Here is an 18,265-nt window from a genome sequence, read left to right on the forward strand (position 1 = left end):
TTGACCAGGCCGCGGGCGGACAGCGCGCCTCGCACAGCATAGTGACTCGTGAACCGTGATGCGCGGCCGCAGACCCTACGGTGAAGAGGAGGAAGAGGAAGATGACGCTGCTCGATCTGTTGTCACCTCAGCTCAGTAATTTTGCCTTGTTTTCTAGTTATTAACTAGGTTATTTCCATCCTTGGAAGACGGCCGCGTCTTTAAGGCGGTACTGTCCCTACTGGAAGGGTACGTCAGCTCCGGCGCCGGTATACTTAAAGGGACAGCGCCATCCGAAGGAGCCCAGTGGGGCGGAGGCGGCCATGGCATCACATGGCGGGGATCTGCCAGTCATCAGGGACGTCCAGCAGTGCAGTGCGTCATCATCGCTCAGTGGGGACGACTCAACTATCGTCGCTTCTGACGAGGAAGTGGCTGACATGGCGGAAATGGACAACGACGGCTTCAAAGTGGTGAGTCATCGGAAGCACCGGACAGTCGGCATCCCAGTGATAGTTCAGCCAAAAGAGAAAGGCATTGACTTAAGAGAGTGGAGCCCTATCAGGCTGTTCGATGATATTAAAGTACTACAGGGATCTGCTCCGATTCGCAGTCGCTTCACAACGCAAGGGGCTCTTCATCTAGATATCTCAACGGAAGAGCAAGTAGACATTCTTCTGCGGTGCTCTCAGATCGGTGGCCTACGAGTTCAAGCCCGGTTGCCACACTCCTACATAACTAACACATGTGTTATAAGGGGAGTACCAGTGTGGTATTCGGAAAGTACCCTTCTTGACTACTTGAAACCGCAAGGAGTTCTGCACGTGCGACGGTTAATGCGCCGGGTGGAGCCTGGAGAACAACAATGGGCAGCGAAGCCTACAAACTCTATTGTGCTAACGTTTGCTCCCAACACCGAGCGCCCTGGAATAATTGACCTTGGTTTCACCAAACATGCAGTCCACGAGTTCGTTGAAACTCCTCCCCGGTGCTTCAGGTGCCAACGCTTTGGACATGTAGCGAGAGTTTGCAACAAAGATCAACGTTGCAAGCGCTGTGGTGGTGGCCATGATTACAAAGAGTGCAAGGCAGATTTTGCTTGCGCTAATTGTGGAGGTGACCATCCAGCGAGTTTTAGTGGCTGCACATTCCGTGTAAGCGCCTTACACCGTCGCAAGTCCTTCATTAGTGGCCCCAAACCACAACCTACTGAGAAGCCGATACATGGAAGTGAAGAGTTCCCTGCGCTCGAGTCGGAAGCTCGGGACGTGGTAGCAAGCGACGTCGCTGCACGACCTGATCCGAGCAAGTCGGTAACGGCTTCCGAGGGTGAGCTGGCTGTTCGATCTGCTTCTGCAAAAAGTGTCCATGTTCCTCAGCGACCAAATCACAGCAAGACTCGACAACATGGAGGACATCCCCTTGCCTTAAAAGAGATGCAGACACCAGCTACCGTGGCCAAGAGTGGGTCCCAGTCCCCGTCTTTTGTCGAAGTGGTGCGCCAGTGCGTGCAGCAAAATAAGGAGCTCAAAAGCCGGAATCTCTCCGACCTTCTACGCGTTTTGTTTGATATCCTGCGTTCATATAGCCAAGCGATGCAGCCTGGCACTTTGAAGAACTTTATACAGCTGGGGCTTTCCTTTGAGACCTTGATCACCGCCTTCGCAGAGAACTTCAACTCCTAGATGGCTAGTTTTCTTCAACCTGTTGCAACTAAAAACCCTAGAAAAGTGCCGTTTATCATGCAATGGAACTGCGCTGGGATTATAAGTTGATTAGCAGAACTAAAATTGTTTTTGAAAGAGACCTGTGTTCCATTACTGGCCCTCTCGGAGGCTGGCTTGCCAAGCGGGAGGTCTTTGCCGGGATACGTCGCCGACAAGAATTGCAGCATAAAGTCTTTTCCCGCAGGAAGTGCCGTCCTTTACTTACGAAGAGAGATTTCGCATGTGGCTTTGAACGTCACCGATCTTTGCACCGACAGTATTGAGGTAGTGGCTGCGAGGATTCGGCTCGCCTTCGGAACTCTGTCCATTGCATCAGTATACGTGTCCCCGCGGAAGAAGGTCGATATGGCTTTGTTCCTCCAGAAACTTTGTGACCGCTGCCCAGCACCCAGAATCATCTGCGGTGACTTCAACGCCCACCACCCTGCCTGGGGTGACAGGAACACAGATCCTCGCGGACGCCAACTTGTAGAAGTCATCGACAGTTTGGACCTGTGCGTGGCCAATGACGGAAGTCCCACTTTCTTTCGGCCTCCAACCTCACCCACATCTATAGACTTAACCTTACATTCACCTGACGTCCGTGTGCAGTGGTCAACTAGAGCTGAACGAATGGGAAGTGATCACTACCCGATATTTGTGTTTACTGCCGACTTCCATCTGCGTGGTCCTAAAATTTGCCATGTTGTTAATTGGGACAAATAAAGGGAGCACTTAGCCTGTGTTTCCGGTGATGTGACAGACAAAATGATTTATGCTAAGATGGCTGCTACCACGGCACTCAAGCTACCTGATCATTTTCCGACTCCGGATTTAAAACTCAGGAACCTCTGCGCAGCACGCAGAAGGGCGGAGCGACAACTGTTGCGGAAGAAGGACGACAGAGCCTTGAAGACAACTTTCAACAGGCTCAACTCTGCCATTAGACGTCATGCGAACAAGCTCTGTAGGTCCCAGTGGGCATCCTTTTGCGCTAGTTTGACTGTTTTCTCACCGATAACGAGAATTTGGCGTGTCGTTGGCAGTCTTGCTGGTGGCTCTCGTCCGAGTAAACCTTTCGAGGCGCTTGCATTGCGCACGCAGAAACATCTCGTGTGCTTGGCAGAGGAATTTGCGGATGCATTTGTAAATTCCAGACCAGGCATTCATCCCTGCGCTCTGCCTGCTACGTCTCCGTCTGTTATGGACGCCCCATTCACACTTCGAGAACTACAGACAGCGCTCCACAGCCTGCGGCGTCGCTGTGCACCAGGTCCTGACGGCATTACCAATCAAATGTTACAGAATCTGCCTCTGAAACACCGGAAGATGCTCCTAACCTATCTCAATCGAGTGTGGTAGTCAGGTGACGTTATCCCATCATGGAAGGTGGCTTCTGTAGTCCCACTACTGAAGGCCAGCAAAGAGATTACAGACGCGGCCTCGTATCGTCCTGTATCGCTGACGTCGTGTGTGGCTAAGTTCATGGAGAAGATGGCAAGTAAGCATTTGTCTTTGTGGCTTGAGGATAGAAGGGCACTACCAACATGCATGACTGGATTCCGCACAGGTTTAAGCGCGCAAGATAGCGTCCTGGACTTGATAAGCTACATTGAACATCAGAGTGCTTTTGGACTTTCAACACTAGCTATTTTCCTAGACGTATCAAAGGCTTATGATAGCGTCCTCCAGAGCTCAATACTGAATAGTCTGCAGGTCATAGGCGTACAGGGCTATCTTCTGCGATTCATTCACTCAGTTCTCAGTGATCGTAAATTTCGAGTGCGGTTAGGCAGTACAATGAGCTCCGAAAGGGCGGTATCGCGAGGGGTACCTCAGGGTAGTGTCCTGTCCCCAACGCTCTTTAATGTTGTCATGGCTGGTCTTCCCGCAAAAGTGCAAAAACATTGTAGGCATGTCCATATGTCGATATATGCAGACGACATTTGTCTTTGGTTAACCGGATATCAACACAAACGCTTAGCTCTATTAGCGCGACAGGCCGTGCTTTTAGTTAAAAGTTACCTTCAATGTGTTGGGTTGACTCTCTCGGGGGAAAAATCTGGCTTCGTCCTGTTTCCAGGTAGGGGACGACGGTATGCGCGCTTGAGTATAGACCTTGATCAGTCTTGCCTTCGTCAGGTTAACCACATACGTTTTTTGGGCGTCACTATTGACTCACGTCTACAGAGGCGACGAGCTGTGGACTCGATTGTGGCTTCACTATCTTCGCGTCTCAATGTGCTTCGTAGAGTTGCTGGTGAGCAATGGGGAAATCATCCTGCTTCAATGATCAGGCTTCACGATGCCCTGGTGACAAGTCGCATAATGTACCAGCTCCCTTTAATTTCCCCCTCGGTATCGCAGCTGGAACGCCTTGAGGTTTTGCACAGAATGGGACTAAGGAGGGCTCTCGGCGTTCCGCAGGCTGCTCCAAACAATGCAGTACTGTATGAGTCTCAATCGAAACCTCTTCGGCTAGCCGCTTCACAAGGACTTTTGCTGCAAATTGGCCGCCTCAGAGAGACTGTTGCCGGGTGAGCGCTTCTACAGCGCCTTCGAAATAGATCTGAGTCCCGGGCGTACTTGGCTTTAAATACTCTTCGTTCTCTGGGTCTCGACCTTCGAGATCGACCTAAGACGTTGAAGCCACCTTGGTCCTTTCCGAGCCTCGATTGTTCCTTGACAATTCCCCACGTTCGCGCTAAGCGGAATTCTCCTTTAGCGGCAATGCGTTCGCTCGTACTGGAACATCTTGAGACCGAATATGTCAGTCATCTTCAAATTTTTACAGACGGCTCTGTGGACAAGGTCAGAGGACCTAGTGCAGCTGCTTTTCATATTCCGTCTTTGAAGTATGATTGGTCTGTTCGTTTTACTAAAGTGTCCTCCACAATGGCCGAAAGCGTTGCCATTGAGGCAGCTCTAAAGAAGCTACGGTGTTGTACGCCTCAACCTACTGTCATAATTACGGATTCAAAATCTGCCCTTCAAAGGTTAGAGTACAGGTTCCCCACTGATGCCTTGAGTCTTAGATCCCTACGTTTGGTGCAGAATCTACATAGCAAAGGCTTCTCTATACGTTTTCAATGGGTGCCCTCGCACATAGGTGTCTTAGGCAACGAGACAGCAGACAACCTCGCCCATACAGCTCTCTCCGGGATTCCAGTACATGGAGTCCCTCATGAAGTCAAGCAAATGTTCAGAGATCTGGTGTTGTGCCACTTCAGTCCTTTGTGGAGCTCTCCTCATCAGCCATGTGTGACCAAGGGTCTCGAAAGGTACCAAGCCACTTTGCTGCACCGCGTTCGCACGGATTCTGCTCGTACGCCGGCGTGGATGTATAAGACTAGCCTAGCGTTGTCACCATTGGGTTCAACGTGTGGTGTGTGTGGTGACATAGAACATTACCTCTTGTGCTGTACTTTGTACAACGCGGAACGGGCTGTGTTATTCGGATCCCTCAAGAGGCCAGGAGTTCATCACTGTTCTCTTCAGGAGATTGTTTTCCCGCGCGGGAGCCAGACGAGTAGAAGGGATGCTTCTCGCCTTCTTCTACTTTACCTGCAGGACACGGATTTGGCCTCCACATGGTGACCTCAGGAGTGTCTATTTGGTTTTTTTTTGCGGACAGTGTTTCTGTGATTTCTATTTAAGTGTCGCTACGGTGGACCAATTGCCGGCAGCAACTGCAAGGCTAATCCCACCGGTAGTTTACAACCACTCAACTCAACCCTACGGTCTGTCGTGTGAATCGGCCTTAGTGGTAGCGGTACCTTCTAGTTCAAAATAGCTGCGGCAGGACTAAATGATGCTGCTAATGGTCTCGCTGCAACGTCGGAAAGGATGGATTTCTAATGGCAGAAATAAACAGGAAACTGCATGGAATAGGCGTTTTCGGAGTATTTGAACGAGATGGCATTCATTTTAGAGAAGGGCCGGGCGCAGGGATAGGCAGTGGCACCGCCGTGGAATTTTTACGGGGTCCGTCGGTGCTCCGGGCTTCCGAATACGTATCAGCAAATGCAATAACGAATGCCACGGCCAACAACATATAAACTGGTAGCATAAGGAACGAAATATAGAAAATAAATTTAGCACATGATCAGTTTCATAAATATGCATAAGGGCAGAGAAAGAGGGAAATGGTCAAAAACATATCAGCATTTAAAGGAACGTGAAATAGGTTCATGCGCTCTATTTGAGATTCAAGTATCTAGACGACCCTTCGTTTATCGATGGCTACAACTTGGAGGAGTCGAACAGATAAACGACGAAGTGAAGGGTGTAGGAACTGCTAAGTTGATATATCGCAAAACAAATTGGCAAGGAATAAAATAACACTACAAAGAACGCATATGGGCACTGGGAGCAATTTCCGGTTGAAGGCCACAGCTAGCGGTAACTTATGCATGGACGGTGGACAATTGCAGGCAAATAAAAATAAGGATTTTCTAAAATATCTCAAAGGAGACATAAAACAGTTGATAGACGATACCGAGATGATTCTACCATGAAAGAAGGAATGGCAACATCAAGTGTCTGGACGGGTGCACAAATAGTAACGGGACCTTAATATACTGTAACTCTGTGAGGAAGTTGTTGCAAATAGAGAAGCTAAATGTGAAGAGAAATCACAAGGGATTGCGGAGAGTTCGGGCACTGCGACGACAGCATCGTCCGGCGGCGAAGGCGGTGACCGAAGACCACTCTCCAGGCTGTAAAGTTCAAGTTCAGCAGGGGCTGCAATACTCGGGCGTCCTTAGTGGAACGTTGTAACGCTTCACACGCAGACACACACACACACGGCTAATGTGTGTTACTGGGGTTGCGCACTAAGTACTCATCACAGATATGGCTTCGGCTGTTTCAGCTCTTAGCCAGGACGTACAGTCTGTCCTGTGGAAAACGTTGGGGAAGAATGTAATGGCTGAGGCCACCTCGAACATTTTAACGGATCCTAAGCATTTAATTGGAGCTTTTGCTTTTCGTGTGAGTTTAAGAGTGGCCAGTACATCATGAATTCAGCCCATGAAATTGTGCTCATAAAAAAATGTGAAATGGAAGAGAATATATAGCGACAATTTATGTGTGAACCTCCGCACTCTTGCCCAGTTTGGATTGTTGGAAGGTATACCAGTGCCGCACTTTAAACGGGGTGGTAGCATGTCCACCATTCTCGTTTTTTTGCTTTATTTTTTAACGGGGTTGGTCTGAAAATTCGTCATTCTTTTTAAAGTACAATCCCTAACCATGCTGTCCGAAGCTGATGACGCCTCCCAACATTTTGAGGCGCCAATCTTCCAATCCTGTTTTGTTAACTTGTAGCGCAGATCCATTCGCATGACCATTGTTCTCTAAACTCTAGGGCCTCGGGGAGAGTTACTTTGTTTCCCTCGACTTCCGGAAAATATTGCCGCGTTCTTGTATAATGTGTTCAATTCTTTCTATAGATGTACCACACATTGCTCATGTGTCATCTTGTTCGCTAAATTTCCTTTTGTATCTTCGCGTTGTAAGACAGCCTGATCTGGCTTCAAAGAGTAAGGCACTGCCTTTTGAGTCATCACAGAACTAGTCCTTATTGATCTGCATTTTACAGCCTTATGAAATTCTACATTCTGTTTTTTTGCCATTGAATTGATCATGTTTTTACCATTTAGATTGCATACTGCATATGCCTACGAAAGTGAGCAAATGAGGGCAAAACTTCGGGGTGCTTGCCAACGTTCCGACAAGAGGACTTGACTTCGTCTGGGCAAAGCATTCATCATTGACGGGATTTAACTAGGGTCATCCCTCCGAGTTGGAAGAACCAGTGAGGGGGAGGAGGGTGGGAAGTGGGAATGGAGTTAGGGTGGGGAGTGTGAAACTTGTCCAGGCATGATGGCTGCTAAAGTTGATTATATGGTCTACCTGCAAAACTGTTAATACAAAAAGGCAAGCTCAGCACAAAGGAATGTGGGTGTGTGGATCGTGGAGAGATAGCCATAGTGGCCTTGCAATGTTGTGTGTCCAGCTAGGACAGGGGGCTTGGTATGACTAGCTGCGTTGATATGAAAACTCAGATAAGGGTTAAGTCAGCATGGCAGAACAAAATACCGAGAAACATGTAATAAAGTAAAAAGACAAACCATGAGGGCAAATTCAGAGCAATGGCGCGTTCACCCTTGGACATTCGGCGGCGAACGGGAGCGGAATCCACGGCCGCCGAAATGCTGTCTCGTTCACACTTCCCGGCCACCTCGTGGCCGCTCATCGTCTGTGTGTAGTCTGCTCACGGCGTACACAGATGTGGCATGAGGTTAATCGATGCTGTCTACATACCAAAACCGTATGCACGCTTGCGTACGCTAAATGCAGCGATTTCGTCGGATGTTACGCCATTTATAACATTCTCAAATTTTAAACGCCTAGTGGCGCCATCTGGTGGTTAGGAGAGGAACCATTGTTGTCAACAGACGCCCTTCTTAATCCTAAAAGGCGAAGAATCGTCACCTGAAATAAAAATTAAAGCAAATTTATCGCTCAAACGTTTTCTTATGGGCGAGATAAGACAAAGCGAAAGACCGCTGGCTCTTTTATGGCCAGTGAACGCGATAACGAAAGGCAGTAACAGCGACGAATTCAGTCTGAATCGAGGCGTCCTGCATCGAAGGGCGCCGCCATGTTTGTCGCCCCGGGTGCTCGCCTTTCTATTGTCTGACGAGATTCGGCGGCTTTTTTTCCGCTGGCAGTATTCGGTCCTGGACAGATCGGCCTTTAAGGGCCCGTTCACACTTGTCCAAAAATTCGGCGGGCGAAGGGGATTCGGCCGCTTTTGACGCCGAGCGAGGCGGAAAGCGGCGCGGAGAGGGCGATCGGACTGGAACCAAATTTTTCGCGTTCGCCGCCGCGGCGAAAAACATGGCGGCGTCCTTCGACGCAGGACCCCTCGCCTCGGAATGAATTCGTCGTTGTTGCGGCCCTGTTCATCGCGTTCACTGGCCATAAATCAGACACTGGTACATCGCTTCGTCTCATCTCACCTATAGGCAAAAGTATAAGCGATAAATTTGCTTTATTTTTTTTATTTTGAGCGGCGATTCTGCCGCTACCAGGCCTAAGAGGAGCGCCGGTTTTGTTGACAGTACTAGTTCCCGTCCCGACAAGCAGATGGCGCCACTAGGCTGGGCGTTTGGTTGCGAGTCTTGTTGCATACGCTGAAATAAAAATGGGAATGTGCCTGCGTTTACGTACGCAAGCGTGCATACGGTTATGGTGCACAGACAGCATCGATTTATGCTCTTTTCTAAACATATCTGTGTACGCCGCGAGCGGTGACGTGGTGGCCGGGAAGTGTGTGGAAAAGCGAGAAACAGCAGCGGCGCGGCGGTTCCGCCTCGCCCGGGCGTCAACAGATGAGAACAGGTCCTAGTTTTCCCGGCGAGGGAATTCGTTTCGCTTGCCGGATTTTTTTGACAAGTGTGAATGCGCCCTAAGCATGACAGAGAGGGGAGAGGGTGGAAATGAATGTCGAAGATGTTTTCCTGAGAAGTGGAACAAAGAGAAGTAGGGCACAAGTTAAACTGAATTTCATCACTGAAGAGAAAAACAAATTGAATAAATATTTCAATAAATGAAGGGATCGACGCACTCACCAACGCTCTAACTTATTGTCCACACTCACGTCTTCTCCCTGTCGCTTATACCCGCCAGCCGCGACTCAGGTGCTTCAGTTTTTCGATGGCAGATGCCGCGGCTAGCAACATCTTTTCCTTACATTGTTATGATATTAATAAAAAGTCACTAACCACAACATGAAACTGAAGTATATGTGATCCTGTTTTTACCATCCAAGTTGCATCCTGCATATGCAATGCGAAACTGAACAAAGGAGGGCAAAACTTCAGGGTGCTTGCCAACGTTCCCACAAGAGGACTCGACTTCGTCTGGGCAAAGCGTTCATCATTGACGGGATCCTTGACGCCCGTTGGTGAGCGCATCGATTCCTTCATTTATGAGAATATTTATTCAATTTGTTTGCCACCCTTTGGTTCATGAGTTCAATGAGTACACTCAGTGAACTTATTGGCCAACGAGTGGCAAACAGAGCTCGAAAACAGTCTCTCCAACTCTTCTTGCGTGGTCATACTGCCAGCTCTCCGACAATCGCCCCATGAAGCTTACTGGGTTGGGTGCCAAAATGGCGCAGTCTCAATAAAGTGCAGTCTAATTTCAAACAAATCCTGTATTTCACTTACGATCAATTCTTGAATATGCCTGCCCTGTATGGGACCCCCGGTTTGCTTACTTATCTGGCAGGGTCGAGCGCATCCAGAATAACGCTGCGTTGTTTGTGCCCAATATTTACAGCTTCTCAACTAGTGTTGCGTCTTTTAAAAACCACTTTGGTTGGGGATCTTTAGCTAACCGTAGGGAAATATTTGAGCTTGCAAATCATGCCTCGCATCTATTTTGTAAAGCTGAGCATTGACAAAGACCGGTACTTGCTTCAAACTCACTTAATTTCTAGACGACTTGACCATCAGTGTAAGATACCAGAGAATAAATATATTACATATATTTACAAAACCTCGCTCTTTCCACGGAAGATTAATGCGTTGAACATGCTGCCAGCCGGCGTCACTGAGTGCTGCACAGATCAGTTCTGTGCATTCTTATCTGATGTGTGACTGGCGCGCAGTTCTCTTGCCCGTGTCTTTGATTTCATTAGTGTCATTGCATTTGTGGAGCGCGGTTGTCCTCCTTCAGTGCATGCATTTCGTCAATAATTATTAGCTGTGCTATTGTATTTTTGTTATCCTGTGGTACTTTAGCCAAACGACAGAATTTATTGTTTCCCACCCTGAAATAATGCCTTCGGGTGCTGCTGGTCTCTGTAATAAATAAATAAATAAATAAAAAACACCAAAAATGGCAACACTCAAATTTAGCGGGCGTCAGCAAGGTGTATCTCAAAAGATGTTCCCACCATAAATAAGGATTTGGTCTTGTCCACATTTCCAGTGCACACCGATGTAAGGACTTGAAGCTCTCTTAACAAACTCTGTTAAGTCGACCACTGAGGCAGTGTTGGCGGACTATTTTCTTCTCTTTTTTTCGCTATTTGGTCCCCCCCCCATGCCTACTAATCCCTTATCTAAGTTTTTCAGTTCAACGCAGCGAGTCGTACCTTAAGTCCCTAGAAAAGTTTATTTTGGGGTTTTAGTCATACCAAGTCACCTGTCCCAACTGGACGCACAGCCTTTCTTGGCCACGCACGCTATCCTCTCCACGCTCCCGGTTTCCTTTCTGCGGAGCTGGTCTTTTATATCGATTGTGTTAGAAATGTCGTTCGGTTTAAGACACTCTCTTGGCCTGGCAAGACGTAATTTAAAACTTTGTTACACCCCCATGTAAGGATAGGACATCTGTCCTGCTGAAATATGAAGCACCGATTATGGAACGGACCAACCAGAAAGAAAAGAAGGTCGCTTTGAGCACAAACCACAGGAACAAGCTTGTGCACTGTAGATCGAATATAATCTATCGGATTCCACTGACCTCCGGTAAAGAGTATGTCGGGCAAACGGGCCGTAGTATGAACTTTACATTACTCCATGATTCGCATCCCTTAGTTGAATCATGGGGCCAGCATCTGCCTAAGCATTGTAAGAGCTGCAAGTATGATGGCCAAGAATGCACTCCGCTTTTCGGCAGGACTAAGGTTATCGGACGCTGGAAAAAAGGAAAGGACGCGAAATTGCCAGATTCTTGGAAATCACGAGACAAGGGCCTGATAAATGTGTTAGTGGAGCGCAATTCCTCTTGTACCGCAAGGAGTTGGAGTTTCTCGGGGTGACGAGGTGATTACGCTTTTTGCTTTTTGTGTGTTGGTGTGCATGCGCTTTGTTATTGAAGGAAGGATGTGTTGGTGGAATAAACCAGTTGTTAGTCTGCACTCTCGTCCCTTGTGATTCTTCTCGCTTATCCCGTCCTTTTCGCGCAGTTAGTTATTGTTCTTCTAATGACGTTCCAACTATACGTCCTTACAGCACTCTTCTTGAGTAATAACTTCGCAGGAAACGCAAGTCAGCGTACCCTTGATCCTGATCAGTGACCAGAGCCCTTGGTGCGCAGTTCAACCCCACACGTTAATGGTGTGACGTTCGCTTTATTGAAAAGGCCACAGCAAGAAAGGGCCACAAGTGGGCTTTTACTGCACGAGGCGAATTTAGCCTTGCTTGACGGCGGAACGAATCTCTGGTCCCTCAGTACAACTCTTCGGTCGAAGATCCTTTTCCCAAGTATTTCAGCCAGAAAAGGCGAGGACCAGGCCGGGAGAAATCTTTTGCCCATTAGAAAACCCTTAGATACACGAAGGCAGAGGGGATGCAACGCAGCACCTCCCGAATGAGAGGCGGACACTCTGCCCCAAGGCCACCGCTTCGCGAACTGCGATTCACAGCTGCTAAAAATAAATTCGACTACGCAATCTGCCCTGACTAAAGCTGAGCTTCTATTTCCTAGCAAAATAGAAATAAATCTCTACAAACAATAAATAAGTTTATGTTGTTGATATTTTTACTAACCACCTTATAGTTTTCCGTCCACTGAGTATTTGCGTATATTTTTTCGTCTCTTAACCATGCGCTCACTATTTCTTATTTTTAACTCTGCTGTCAGCATTTATTTTTTTCTTGCCGCCGTGTGGTTGCGTTTTACACTTCTCTCGATGTCGCTTGGGACTGAGTGTACAAATTGGTCATGCCCGCCTGCTATAGGGCCTAATAAAGGGGCCTGCTGGATTAAAAACGAACTGAAAACAAAAATAAACAAATTTCATTCAGCACCATCAGAACCTGGCTGTACTGGTCATAATTGGTGCTACCATTTGATAACCTCCACTGAGTGGCCGCATGGGATAACAATCTTTCGAATCGAAATTCCGCAGTTTGTGTGCTTCAAAGGTCTGCCTCCTACCATCATTTTTTTTTGCTCTAGCAGACGATAAAGGGTCTTCATCCAGCAGCTGCAGTAATTGCAAACGGATACACGAAATAGACTACAAATATTTATTAAAAAGCTCGTTGTACGAAAGTTAAAATCGCCTTACAACCGTATCACAGATCGGAACTGATTCTTTGCAGTCTACCGTTCGAGCCCAATCGCAGCCTTGGCAGTAAAGACAGAGGCATTGTCAAAAATATCATCTGTACATGTGCTCCAATGGCAAAGAATTAACAGTGCATTTCAACAACAAGAAAGATTTTTTAGCCCTTGAAAGAATATAAAAGCTTCACAAATCTTGCATTGTGCAAATAAAACAATGGTCACAATACCAGTAGCAAAAGCAGAAAAACAAAAATGTGACGCTGCTGAGGCACTGAATAAGCGACGCCGTTTCCATATGGGACTTTTGAATCGGAGACGCTGTTCACTTCAGCTCAACCTTCGTTTTTCTCCGACGCGTGTTTCCGGTCGGTTGAGTCCTGGGCGGTGCCGAGTGCCTCCATGTGAGGCAGGCAGATTTGGTGGAAGGAGCCCTGGAAGGAGAGGGCGAAACACATTCAGGGCCTGTGGAGATGGATAAGTGCCTTAAAGTAGGCGTTGTGTTATTAGCACTTCTGGAGAGAAGAGGTCGCGGACCTGTTGGGAGCCGCACTTTACTATTCGTAGTCAGAAAAGCAAACCTCGAAAATGTGAACGCAAATAGGTGCCAGCACAAAAAACAAATAAAAGTCTCGGGAATGTATGCACTTGTAGAACATTCTTCCACGCAGTCCATGAGCTGGTGCTTCGGAGCAATGAGAGTTGCATACCACCGTGTCAAGTGATTAAGAAGTCGTACCCTAGCCTTAAATCTATCATCGATGTATAACTATAGTTGCAGTAGATTCGACAAAGAGCTTTCTGATATGCAGCTCAGCTGGCCCCATTCTAAACCCTTTAAAATCCGCATGTAACAAGAATCCATGCTGATAACTCTACAAAGCCTACATCGCGGGATACCAGTAACGGCGCTGTGCGTCTCACGAACCGTAACAAGTGTACACAGGCCGGCTGCACTCACGTTCAGTATAATACACACTGAATGTTGCCTCATGCAGAAATTGTTTTTTCATGTGGCCATGCACACAGAACCCATTTCACTTTCTCGATTTCCACGGTTACAGGTATGCGTTGTGTCCTTGCTGGCATTGATCGCTCTATGTGCCTTTAATATGCACAACAGCTCTTCCCAATGTGAATTATATTACGGACATAGAAGAACGACACAAATTTGATATCGAAAATTTTGTTCTTATGAGTCAAAGCCATAAAAATTTTTTCAGTGAATAAAAATTGCTGTATCAGCCTGCAAAAAATTCTCTTATCATGTGAAAAATTTTCACATCAACAGTATTTTATAGCGAGAAACCTCGCTCTGATAAAGCAAAAGGAAAAGCTACAGATAATGTTTAATACATCGAATCAGTCCGAAACCACATTTCGTGCTACATGGAAGACGACGATGAGCAGCCAGTGCCGAGACGGAGCGCTCGCGCTAGGCCAGCTGGGAAAAGACGAGGCAACGGGCTGTTTTTCTCGGGGTTGGTACTCGTCGGATAAGTGCTTACGCACGAAAAGAGAAATTTGTCGCTCTAGCAACGGCGTGTAGGAAGACACAATGTTTCTTTTTGGCAAGAATTGGTGCAGTACGTAAAATATTTTCGTGTTCTTGCGAATTTGCTTCCATAAGAGTAAAGAGTGATCGGTGCGCAGAGTTACGCTCGGACGTAGTCTCAGGTGGCCGAGGCAAAAGCACGCACAAACATCCGCACGTACACAGAAACAAGAAAGCCAGGTAAGAATTCAGTTTACTCATTAAACGTGTGCCCATATAAAAGCTACTCATTGGCGCTGATTCAGCAGATGTGGTATAATCGAATACAACTCAAGAACGAAATGGCAAATGGAACATTCCTGCCGATGGTATGAACCGATTCTCCACCTTCACCCACTGCCCCATCTGGTACTTGATCGATCCCTCTGGACCTGCTATTGTGGCATACAAGACAACATAAAGGCGGTTTTTCCCGTCAACGGACCCCCTTCCCACCCGAGGCGTCGGTCCATTCTCACCACCCTGCTTGTGAGACAATGCACGGAGCGGCGCCACAATGCAGAGGCGACTATTCCGGACCCTGGAGCTGTAGGGACAGGACTATCATCTTTCATCTGCCACTGACTCCAGGGATTGTCGCACTAAGCAGAATCATGAGAATCGGCGGACACCAACTATAGTACACTGCGTTTCCTCCGAACAGGACCCTTAAAGCTGTCGCGATAAAGAGATTGCGAGCTCCTAAGCACCCTCGGGGAGCCGAGCACGTCAGTCACGCTATTTAGTTTCGGTTTCAACTACTTGAGCGCACCTGGCGACTGAATGAGACCTGATATGGAAAAAAAGAACAAATCGTGGACATGCACGCAGCGTGACAAGGTAATTTCGGTGGCTGAATTTTCTGAGGCATCGGGAACGAAGCTGTTTTCTTACCGCCGGTGCGGGTTCGAGTCGTTCTCGGGGATAAAGTTCTTTCGTCTGCGTACCATTTCCGTGACACTACAATGTTCCAGTTGGCTTTCCGTAGCCTACTGCAGGAACAATTGGCGCTGACGTCTGAATTACCTCGACTATCGTATATATATCAAATTGGCTGCCGAACCATAAGCCATGATTGAGGCAGTACAAAAACGAACCATGATTGAAGCAGCACAGCACACAGCACACGGACAGAGATGCAAGATGAAGCTTACGTTTCGTCACGAACTCGTGGTGCATGATGGCCTCGATGCTCGGCCGCCTAGCGGGCTCCGGTTGGAGAATCCATCGGATGAAGGCGCTCGCTTCGGGGGAGACAGTCGAGGGGATCTCGAATTCGTTCCTCAAGACTCTGGCCATGGTCGTCGCCCTAGACGGCGAACTGAAAGGGGGACGTCCCACCAGGAGCTTGTACCTGCGGAAAATAGCTTGCGGCCTGTCAGTGTCCCCACACTCTGCTGCGGCCAATATCGCAACACGACACAGCTTGAAGGAGTGCGGGCACAGCCACGCTACGACTCTCCTACCGGCCAAGAGCCACGAAATGGTAACGTATGTGCGGCCAAACGACGCTAGATATGCACGTAAGTGCCAGGTTTTGAACGTCAAGTGGATGATCTGATAATTTTAACATGAAGAGGAAGCTTATAACAATTTTATGGATAATATTTTCTCTATAGCAATCGTTATTTCCTTCCTGGAAGATACGTATACGCGGATCCGTACCTTATAATCATGTCAACACGTTTTCAACCGTACTTTCTCGACAAATGATTTAACGCCACTTGCCGTCTGGCGGCCGGTGTCTGCGAATCCCAACATAACAGGCGTGTCAGCGCAAGGACTTTGCAGACGACTGCCGGCCAAGTTTGTGGCAATGAGAGTTGCAAACAATAGTTTGGGCTAGTGACGTAACCTGTTAGTTGTGAGAAACAGCCAAAACTGGATAAGATACGAAAGAAGGATGAAGCGCATCTGACGTCTTTTTAAATATTTGTCTCGTCCAGTCTGCGCTGCTTTACGCCACTAGGATAATGAGCGCCCAATTTACTGATTCCTAGGGTTTCTCGCAACCGAAAATTGAAGCACTACGAAGGTTGAAAAACATAAAAAAAGTAAGGGACTTGATATCTATCACATATATACGCAAGTGCTTTGTCCCGATAAACGTGCGCATGCCAACATACTGGAATGAACAAGATCAAATCAACTCTGCGGGATACTTGACTAGTAGAAATACAGAAAATTTTGGCGCCTGTAATTTGCTATAACTAAATCAACCATTTGCCATTTGTATATAGCGCCTAGTTCATTCGTAAAATTTGACACGACATAACCCGACTAGAGCACAGCTACGAAGTTTGAACACAACCCGTCACCACAGCCAACTCCGTCTCGATTTGCTTGGCACGTTTGGAATAATAATGCCACGGCCACAATTTCTTTCCTCGTTATTGTCACCACAATGCAAGAGAGGCAAGAATTTCATCATCATCATCATCAACATTACTACACCCACTGCAGGCCAAAGGCCTCTCCCATGTCTCTCTAATTAACCCTGTCCTTTGCCAGTTGCATCTACTCTTTGCCTGCAAACTTCTTAATCTCATCCGCCCACATAACCTTCTGCCCCCGTTACCTTTAAGGATCAGCGGTTATTTTGCCTTCGCATTACATGCCCTGCCCAAGCCCATTTCTTTCTCTTGGTTTTGACTAGGATGCCATTAACCCGCGTTTGTTCCCTCACCCACTCTGCCCACTTCCGGTCTCTTAACGTTACACCTATCATTTTTCTTTCCATGGCTCGCTGTGTTGTCCTTAACTTAAGCTGAACTCTTTTCGTTAGCCTCCACGTTTCTGCCCCGTAGGTGGATACCGGTAAGTTCTCTTGAGGGAAATTGGTAAACTGCCACTCATGATCTGCGAGAACTAGCCATATGCCCTCCACGCCATTCTTATCCTTCTAGTTATCTCCCTCTCATGATCCGGATAAGCTGTCACTACCTGCCCTAAGTAGACGTATTCCGTCACAACTTTCAGGCTCTCGCTGCCAATTGTGAACCGTTGTACCCTTGCTAGACTGTTGAACATTACCTTGGTTAACATGCAGAAAAGCAAGGCAAGGATTTGCCAGTCTTTATATTCACATTTCTGAATTTGAACGCCCCCTCTTATACATTTACGCACGGATGCACCTGTACGATGTCAGTCGAGCTGTCTTCGTAAGCATTAACTTGTAAACAGTTGCAAACAGTTCTGCGCAATCATCACGTGAGACTCACATGATGCACCCAACGGCCCAGATGTCCGCTGAGTAGCTGTAGCCCTTCTGGGTAAGCATTTCGGGGGCCATGTAGTTGGTGGTGCCGCAGAGGGACCTCTTGAGTTGCCCCTCGTAGTGGACGCGGGTGGCAAGTCCAAAGTCGGCCATCTTGAGTTGAGAGCCTGTGGTGAGGAGCAGGTTTCCGAGCTTCAGGTCTCGGTGGATTACGTGCTGCTGCACCAGGTACTCGCAGGCGCGGAGCAGCTGGCGCATTAAGTACCGCACCTCGAATTCCGACAGGATCCTGCGCCACCGGCGCACCTCCTCCAGAGACTGCGGGGAAAAAATGCGCTAATGAAGAATGGGAAAGAACTTTGAAGGTCAGACACGCTTATGAACATGACAACGAAAATTGTAAGCCTCCAGGTTTTAGACTGGGGCATGACGACTCTAGCACACTTGTTCAAATCCCCCCAGTCTGGAGAAAGCTTGATTGAAGTAATTGCTTTTCTTTGTACAAAATACAGTGCCCACACCGCAATATTAAATGTCAGTTATCGAAACAACGTAGGCAGCTTTCATTTCTTGGCTGCGTCCTAAATTATGATTCAAGAGCACAATGTGGCCTTTGTCGAAAAAATTACCGGAACAATTAAACAACCAAATACATATTCCAGCCACCTAATTTCAGTCATAGAAGCAGTTTGGAGCACTGAAAACCTTAAATATCCTCTCGTCGGGCCTTCAAAA

The 18,265-nt window shown here is 47.6% G+C and overlaps 1 protein-coding gene across 1 annotated transcript in view; it reads right to left on the minus strand.

Annotated features, from left to right (window-relative positions):
* LOC144109746 (serine/threonine-protein kinase PLK1-like) overlaps positions 1 to 18,265 on the minus strand; it is a 63,006-nt gene that overhangs the window by 36,456 nt on the left and 8,285 nt on the right. The window contains exons 3-4 of the mRNA XM_077642541.1: positions 17,535 to 17,848; positions 15,468 to 15,667 (exon numbers count right to left, since the gene is read on the minus strand). Coding sequence (XP_077498667.1) covers positions 15,468 to 15,667; positions 17,535 to 17,848 — 514 coding nt within the window. The remainder of the gene's footprint in view (positions 1 to 15,467; positions 15,668 to 17,534; positions 17,849 to 18,265) is intronic.

The sequence above is a fragment of the Amblyomma americanum genome, chromosome 11, assembly GCF_052857255.1.
Source record: "Amblyomma americanum isolate KBUSLIRL-KWMA chromosome 11, ASM5285725v1, whole genome shotgun sequence".
NCBI lineage: Eukaryota > Metazoa > Arthropoda > Arachnida > Ixodida > Ixodidae > Amblyomma > Amblyomma americanum.